Source organism: Arachis ipaensis, chromosome B10 (assembly GCF_059453495.1).
Source record: "Arachis ipaensis isolate K30076 ecotype BB chromosome B10, ASM5945349v1, whole genome shotgun sequence".
Lineage (NCBI taxonomy): Eukaryota > Viridiplantae > Streptophyta > Magnoliopsida > Fabales > Fabaceae > Arachis > Arachis ipaensis.
In genome coordinates, this window is record NC_142435.1 from 129,351,996 (window position 1) to 129,361,689 (window position 9,694).

Consider the following 9,694-nt stretch of genomic DNA (forward strand, 5'->3'; position numbering starts at 1 on the left):
ACACGTATCTATCTTTTTAAGTTATACATTTTGATTTATATAAATTAATGATAATTAAATGTACAAAGAAATACTAATTAATAAAGAAATAAAATTTAAGATAAATATGTCCTGAACAAATTGAAATAAAATAAAGACTTTTAATTATGATCATTAATTATAATTACATATATTTACTTCAAAAACACAGTATATTAATATTTTATATTTTTATTTTTTAATTTTATACTATCACAAACATTAGTTACTCTCCAATAATGACACAATACTTTTAAAAAAATAAACATAACTAAATGATCTTAAAATTATATAATAATTTTTAACATAACAAAAAATATACAATTACCTAAAATATAATATTTGTGTAGTAACTGAAATTTAATTGTCAATATAAAGTAATATATAATATCATTTTGTAATCAAATAAGTGTTTAATCAAAGAATTTAATATTTATATAATAATATGATAAAATAAATTAAAGTTTGAGTTTAATCATAGCAAGCGTTCAAGTTTAAATTTTTATAAATTAATTTATTTGTGTTAAAGTGAACTGGGTAATAAAAAATTCATAAAAATTTCATATATTGAAGTAGACAACAATTTATTTATAAATATAAAAAGTGTATTGAATAAGTAAGAAATTATTTTATTTTAATTTGGTCCATAATTCACATGATTTGAATTTAGCTCAATATATATGATTTGATTTGATTTGATTTAATTATTAGTTAAAAATATCTCAGTTGACTATTTTATTCATAGATTTATTATTTTAATGACTAATAAATTAATCAAATTAATTAATTAGTACACACAATAAATTTGGGTTAATAAATTAAAAGAAATTAAATAATTTTAAAAATATATAATAATTTTTAAAATAACAAAAAATATACAATTACCTAAAATATACAATTACCTAAAATATATAATAAATTTATTACATGAATATTAAAAGTCATGTATTTATATAAATTAAATTATATTAAATTATAAGATATTTAGATATTTAGTTAATTTAAAAATAAATAGTATGCCAATTCAAATAATTTAGATTGGTGATAAAAAAGATATATAATCAAATTATATCATATAACATAACATTTCTATAAGTTTCTTTTATAAGAGATTTAATACAAAAATATTTATCACCATCTGTTTAACGTAACAATTTAAATTTTGGTGAATTGTTCCAAAAAAATACCTTTTTCGAATTATTTATTGTTAATATCAGGTCAATTTCATAATATTCAATAATGACATAAATGATTATATTTGAACTACAAAATTAACCTAAAATAAAATATAGAAATTGATGAGAATAAAATATTAAGACAAAAAATTATTAAAAGCGTAAAAATAGAAAAAAATATCAAATTTAAATAATGTCAAAAAGAATCTAATATATAAAGATGTGAATTGTAAAAACAGAGGGATACATATATAAAGAAGAATAGCATGCATGCATAAACATTTTTTCACTATATCATAATTTGCTCCAGCTATACAATGAATTCAGCGGCAGTCGGCAGCTCCAAAAATTTGCATCGGTGCACCTCGAGCACATGACCTGATTTCTTAAGCCGCAAGTATGCCGAGCACATTGTCATCCAATTTCATCAGCAACGGTAATGCTTAAATTGAGACATTTTCAAGTTGTAAACAAACAATCAACGAAATATTATTCATCCATACCTTCTCATTTATCTATAAAAGAAATTTTACATAAAGAAAAAAAAAAAAAAGAAAAGAAGAGTTGAAATAGCAAGAGCGATAAAAATGATGATTCTTATCATTTTGTTTGGCCGTCTATATATAGAAGACCAGAAAAATTAATTTATATTTATTGCATTTAATTTGAATAAGCAAGAATTTATCATATTTTAGTTTAGCATTTAATTCACATGATTTGAATTTGACCCAATACATATAATTTAATTTGATTTAATTATTAGTTAAAAATATCTCAATTACTTATTTTATTTATAGATTTATTATTTTAATTATTAATAATTTAATCAAATCAATTAATTAATATGCATAATTTATACCTAATTTGATTTAATAAATTAAAAAATACTACCAGAATATTAAAAGAAATAAATTAAGAAATACTATTAAAACAAATTGAGATAAATTATAATAATTATGTAGTATTTAAATATCTAATCAAATTAATTAGTTGATATAATTAATCTCTTAATAAATTATATTTAATGAGTTAAAAGAAATAAATCGAGAAACACTCTCAAGAGCATGCAACGTCAACTCCATCATTAAGTATAGAAATCCGATTTTTTATAACAGAATAGACGTTAATCCATATATAGTATATAAACAAATTTAATTAGAATAAATAATAATTTATTTATTTTATTTTAGACTTTATAAATAAAAAGACTAATTCACTAATATAACGAATTATAATTAATGTAGTATAATTAATTAAGTAATATAAATTATAATAAATTATATTAAGAAAAGAAATATTTAAATATCTAATCAAATCAATTAGTTGATATAATTAAGTTAGTGCAATAAATTGTATTGAATGAGTTAAAATAATTAAATCAGGAAATACTCTCCGAAGCATGCCACGTCAGCTTCATCATTAAGTGCAAACATCCGATTTTTATATAATAGAATAGATCTCTCTTATACATTATTATTAATTAATAATTATTAATGTAATAATCAAAACGTATTAATTTTTTCATTGCAATTGAAATTAAAATTTATTAAATATTATCAATTTGATAATCATAATGTCACATAATATTCTATATCATTTTAATTAAAATATTTTTTTAATTAAATATTTTTTTCACACACTCTATTTCTCTTAACTTTTTAATCTGTGTCACAATTTTTTAATTTTTTTTTATCAAAATGCTACTCTTTTCCAACTATTTATTCACATGCTACTGTTTTGCCACAGTGATACATTAATTTTTTGTTCATTAGATAAAAATCTTTAATATTTATTACAAGAGTTTTACATATTATTTATTTTTAAAATTTTATAATAAAAATTAAATATTGACATATAATTTATTTTAAAAACTTACAATTTCATAATATTATTATGAACAAAAATACTAATAAATATATTTTTAAACATAATCAACTATGTTATATTTACATGAAAAATCAATCACCAATTAGTCACATTGTATAAGAATATGCAGCTAGTGTTTACCAAAAAAAAAATGATTATATTGCTACAAAAAATTTATTGTTTGGCTATTATAGGCGTGAGTTTGATATAACTACGGTAGATTTTATTTGGGTGATGGAATGATACGTGTGAAATAACATGTAATATTATATACAAAATGTATAGTACCACTTTTAATGTTTATGGAGCACTTTTGAAACACAACAGCATCATCCTTTCTGCCAAAAATTAATCTGTCACGAATCTAAACTTCATTTAAGGGTCTGTCGTTGACTAATGAATTATTACATGCAGTTTGTTAGAATATAATTAGGATCAATTAGAATTATTTAGTATATCTGAATACTTATTATAGAATATTACGTCTTTATTATTACGATTCTCTTAGCCCTATAAATACCCTTCTATATTGTATCATTCTATACAACTTGAATAGACAACTTAAATACAACTCAATAATAGACATACAAATCCTTTCTCCAATATAGTCTCTTGTTTCTAACATGGTATGGTATCAGAGCCATGGTATCCTCCTTGAAGAGGATAGGTTGTTTTCCTTGAGGTGAAATCACCGTAGTTTTTGCATTTTTTTCTATGTCATTCATCTTTCTATTTTGTCACTCCTTTGAAACTTTTTCACCTCACCGACTAGCCTATTTTCTCTGTCTTCTATTTTTTTTCGAGTTGAATGATCAAACACCATTGTCATCCGCTGCTTACCTATTCTCATGAAGAAATCATATAGTTTTCGTTCTCCCGTGACAGTTCCGTCTGCGTTCTCCCGTGGCAGTTCCGTCTGCGTTCTCCTGTGGCAGTTCCGTCTGCATTTTTCCGTGGTAGTTCCGTCTGCGTTTTCCCGTAGCAGTTCCGTCTGCGTTCTCCCGTGGCAGTTCCATCTGCGTTTTCCCGTGGCAGTTCTGTCTGCGCGTTTCCTTGTGGCAGTTCCGTATGCGTTTCTTTCTGGCAATTCCAAGCGGCAGTTGCGTCTGCGCTTCTTTCAGACAAGCGGCAGTTCCGTCTGCGCTTCCTTCAGACAAGCGGCAGTTCCGTCTGCGCTTCCTTCAGACTAGCGGCAGTTCCATCTGCGCTTCCTTCTGACAGTTCCGTCTGCACCCGTTTTATCAATTTATGCAGTTTTTTTTTCTATTTATTTCATTGTTTTAAATATGTTTCAAACTCAAGTTGTCACTTGAGTTTGAGGGGGGATGTTAGAATATAATTAGGATCAATTAGAATTATTTAGTATATCTGAATACTTATTATAGAATATTACGTCTTTATTATTACGATTCTCTTAGCCCTATAAATACCCTTCTATATTGTATCATTCGATACAATTTGAATAGACATACAAATCCTTTCTCCAATATAGTCTCTTGTTTCTAACACAGTTAAAGAACAAAGGAGCACTAATTCTGGACAACATATTCGTTTTACTTTTCTATAGAGTTATTAACTAAGGTGAACTGAGTGACTCAATGAGAGACAAGAAAAAGGGAGGAAAAGAAAATTGAGGTGTGGAATGCTTGGTTACAATATCTTCGGACTGTCTGGGAGTAATGAAGTGCAAGGAAACGATACTAGTATGGATTATAATTTTGATAAAAATACGTAGAACAAATTATTACATTAAGATATGGAGCCAACCAAATTAACATAATTGGTACAAGGTGATTGTCGATGGCAATGCTGGTTGTCTTCTCATTCGGTTAATGAGTCATGTTTTGTTTTTGAGTAAATGGTCTTTGAATAGTTTTTCCTTTATACTGAACTACATTTCCTCCAAAATCTCGTATGTTGAGATTGAGATTTGAACTTGCATACTTATTTTAGGTGTTTTGAGATTTATGCCTCAACTTACTCTTTCTATGTTGATATTCTTAGAACGGTAGAGTCTTGAAACTGTAACATAAAGAAGGCAACACATTTATGTAAAACACAAACACACATTTTACTTTACTCAATTGTGAGAAACACCATTGTTCAAGTTCCAAACCAAAGCATGGAAACAGAAATGTTGGTACAATGGTGTTCCATGCCACATCATCACTTTACTCAATTGAAAACTCAAACATCATTGAATGTTGGTACTTCTCACCAGGTCTAACCACAACAGTTGGGAAATCTGGCTGGTTTATGGCATTAGGGAATCCCTGAGTCTCCAAACACAGCCCTGCATGCTTTCCATATACGGCGCCTCCTTTTCCGTTAACGCCATTGACATAGTTTGCCGTGTAAAACTGCATGCCAGGGGCATTTGTCCACAAGTTTAGCACTCTTGAACTTGAGGGATCTCTCACTTTAGCAGCATGTTTCAAACCTGCTTTCTCGTCACCACAATCAAGCACATAGTTGTGGTCGTATCACATTCCAACCTGACCAATGGTGTTGTCTATTCTGCTCTCAGTGGTAAAATCAAACGGATGCCCTTCACTGGCATTATTTCGCCGGTTGGCACAGTGTTCTGATCGACTGGGGTTACATGATTCCCCCATATCTGAATGGAATGGTTAAGGACGTCTCCTGAGTTGTGGCCAGCCAAGTTCCAATAGGTATGCTGAGCTAAGTTAATTATGGTGGGCTTGTCCTTTGGTACTCCTTCCATGTCAAGCCTCATAGTTGTTCCGGAAATGAGCGTGTAAGTTGCAATAACGGTAATATCCCCAGGATAACCTTATATAGCAGTAAAAAAAATATGAAAATATAAATAGATAAAGGGAAACAAAAGGACAGAATAACTGATACACTCAAAAGTGAGAGGAAGAAAGAATAAATAATGCCTTCCTCTCCATCATGACTGTGATATTTAAAAGTAATTGATGGAGTTTCACCCTTTTTATATTCAACAACCTCCCATACCTTTTTATCGAACCCTATATTTCCTCCTAAAATTGGAAAACAGAAATGGATCAGGCACACACAAATTTTATAACAAAAACAAATAGCTGTCTTAGAAAACACACGCTTTTATGCTATTTCAAATTCCATTCCATAATCATGTAATGTTATTGGTGAAAAGAGCAAAAGAAGGTTTATCCAAGAATGTTAGGTGGTCCACCTCCAGCATTGTTGAGAACAGCTATACAATGTATTTTTGTAATATATAACGAATCCTTAGACTGATGATCAGGATTACAGTGTTTAGACAAGAGTAATTTCCTATAGAAAATGATTGAGAGGGTTGAGTGGTTTTAGAAATTGCAACTGAACCAAACTTGTTAAATAGTATAGAGAAAGTGTGATCCCAGAAAGAAAGAGCTAAGGTTATTTTTCTATACTAGCTGTTAAATAATTATAAGGCTAGCCATTATTCATATTTTTCTTCCTTCAAATATAAGCCAACTCTAGCTTTTATGCTGGATGCTTAAACAATTAAGCACTGGTTTCATCCGAGACGTGTTGGAAGAAGCGAATTCATTATGTGCCTCAACAAATTAGCTGACCATTCCAATAAGTAAAGAACAAAATGAATTGATCAATATTCAATATTACACTTTCCTTTGCACATATCCAATAATTCAACCTCATAGACATGCATGGGGGTCAGCTTCCTACGGCAATTCTATTACAACTAAGAAGTGACCGAGAACAGCATACCAACATAACTAACGAACTTCGGGACCCTCGGTCAGCCTGTTTCTTCGTCTTCTTTTATGCTTGAAATCTTCAGGACCAGCTAGACGAGTAGAAGACAAATTCATCTCCTCTAGAAGCTCTTTAGCCAACTCAACCTTTCCTGATTTGTTTAAATTATTGATTAGCGATCGATAGATGTATATTGAAGGGAGGATCCCCTTCAGTTTCATCTCGCTGAAGCATTTCAAAGATTCCTCAGCATTTCCTGATCTGCCGAAATTCTCAATTAATGCAGTATATGTAAGCAAATCCGGTTCGATGCCATTCTCACTCATTTCCTTAAAATACACAATGCACATGTCTGTTCTTCCAGCCTTCCGCAAGCCATTCAATACAGAATTATAAGAAACAGTATCCGGGACAAAACCAGCTTCCTTCATGGTTGCAAACACATCAAACATTTCATCCACACGACCTGTACGGCCCAATATATCTAGAACAATATTATATGTGACCAAGTCAAGACTACAGTTACGACTCTTAAGATAATCAAATATCACCAAGGCCTTATCCTTCTGTCCACTTTTGGCAAGGGCGAAAATGATCTTGTTTACAAATGATGTACTTGAACAAGTTATCTCTGATACTTCTTCAATGAATCTGAGTAGCTCAATACAACCATCGGCTTTTGTGAAAGCCTGGCCAAAACTAAGACATGAAGCTGCAGTTGGGGATTTACAGGACAGCAATAATTTCTTGAAGGCTTGACACGAAAGGTCTATGTCATTCTTCTGACTTGCCTCTGCTAACAAGACAATATACACATTAGGGGGAACAGAAATGTTCCTTTCTTGTAAAGCTTGTAGCATTTGTCTCACAGTGAAAAGATTTCCAATCTTGCACATCTTATCAATATATGCAGCATAATCTTTGACACTTGATGCTGCCGCATTTTCAATTGTGGGATGAAATTCCTTCAAGACTTTCTCCGCTACTATCTCTTTGTCAGGAGATGCCGCTGTTGAAAAAAACTAAAAATTCCCAATGAATTAACTTTTGCTGATTAAAATCAGACAGATTCAAAAGAGATTGTGTTGCGAGTAAAATATAGACCAAGATCCAATTAGGATAATTTCATTTACTATAAATAGAGATAGTAAAAATGTAATAGGGGGAATTAAGTAATTTGCATCTTTTCCTTTTCTAGAATTCTATGAAGGGAATTATCTCTTTCCCTCTTAATTCTCTCTGTTTGTTAATTCTTTTTATATTCAATTTCTTTCTCTAACAATGGTGCTTTCATTGATCACTCTATCTAATTTTTGGAATGGTTTGACGGATTCAAACATCATCCAAACTACCACTGAGTGAGTATTACGACAAATTCACAGCTTACCCAAATCGTGTTTATATGCGTGATTATGAAATTTTGCTGCATTGCTTTATCAATGGGCTACAGATCCAGATTCATAGAGAAGTTCTCATTGAAAATCTAAAATCTCTTTTCTGTGCTTTATCTTTGGCAAAATTTTATGAAAAATAATTTGCAAATCAAGGTTCAGGTTCTTCAGGGACTTCAACAACAAACTGCTCAACAACAACCACTTTTGATTTTCATGTTCAGCCAGAGCAACAACAAGAACAGAATCTATAGAGCAAGCCGAATTTTAAATCACCAATCTAGAAATCCAATCAAAATTTCAAGGTCCAGTTCCAGCATCATCAATCCCAATTTATGATATTACAACACAAGCAATTCAACGAGTAGAAGATTCAGAAGCACATATAAAATTATCTACTGCGATGGCGTTTGACAGTGAGGATGCTGATGGCACCACTCGGGGCAGCGGCGATAGGGAACTCACAGCCAGAAGCGGCTCCGAGGACGGCGCCGTCGCGAAGAGGAAGGTGGAGGACGAGGATCTATTGGATCTGGTACCGACGCCAATGCTGCGTTGCTGGTTCACGGAAGGGGCGGTAGTAGGCGGAGCAGCTACGAGAAAGAACGCGACGAACGACGAGGTGGTAGCAAGCAGCGTGGACGACGACGCTGCCGTGAAAGGGAGGTAGAGAACGTTTGCGACCCTTATTGATGGAGCAACGGTGGCGAACCCAGATCTTCGGGAAAGGGCGGTGATGATACGGAAGCCACCACCAAACCACCGCATCTGAACTCGCAAGCGGCGGTCACGGGTGGAACGGCCGCGAGCGGCAGTTGGTTCTTGGCTGTTAGGAGGGTCTCTCTTTGGCCTGAGGAGAAATTGAACGCAACTCCTTGTTGGATGATAGGAGACAAACGACACAACACGAAGGGTGGCGGTTGGTTGGACGCAGTGGCGGCGCCGGTGGTTCTCCCGGCAACTGTGAAGTCCATGGCAGAAAGCATGGAGCCGCTGGAGATGTTTTAGGAGAGGAGAAGGTAACTAGGTCAACTGTGTTTGGGGTTGCATTGGGCCAAACCTTATTTTCTGAAGCCCAAAAGAAGAATAGAATGGCTGATCCATTAAATTCAAGTTCAATTTTAAAGATTATAGCTTTTTGGGACCAAATTCAGATTTATGTATTAAATATCATTTATTGGTTTTGGATTGGACCAAAAACTTTTTAATGGGATCCTGGTGGAGTACTGTTATTTTTTTAGCAGCAGAATAGAAATAAAATAGAAAATATTATTTTTAGGCTTATGTATTCGTTTTATTAATTGTAATTAGGATTTATAATTTTTCCAACAAGGTGTCGTTAAGGGGTAGGTAATATTGCGAGTAAAATATAGACCAAGACTTAATTAGAATAATTTCATTTACTATAAATAGAGATAGTAAAAATGTAATACGGAAAATTAAGTAATTTGCATCTTTTTTTTTCTGGAATTCTATGAAAAGAATTATCTCTTTTCCTTTTAATTCTCTCTAATTTTCTCTATTTGATTAATTCTTTTT

The 9,694-nt window shown here is 31.6% G+C and overlaps 1 protein-coding gene and 1 pseudogene across 1 annotated transcript; both read right to left on the reverse strand.

The window, feature by feature from the left end:
• Positions 1 to 5,230: 5,230 nt before the first annotated feature.
• On the reverse strand, positions 5,231 to 6,713 carry LOC148581691 (uncharacterized; annotated as a pseudogene).
• Positions 6,631 to 9,433, reverse strand: LOC148581692 (uncharacterized). Its single transcript, XM_016326544.3, has one exon. The coding sequence runs from the start codon at positions 7,658 to 7,660 to the stop codon at positions 6,785 to 6,787; it is 876 nt and encodes a 291-aa protein (XP_016182030.2). The 5' UTR covers positions 7,661 to 9,433; the 3' UTR covers positions 6,631 to 6,784.
• Positions 9,434 to 9,694: the final 261 nt, after the last annotated feature.

Excerpts from the sequence above, each read along its gene's own strand:
- LOC148581692 (XM_016326544.3), bottom strand. The coding sequence starts at position 7,660 with ATGTGCAAGATTGGAAATCTTTTCACTGTGAGACAAATGCTACAAGCT.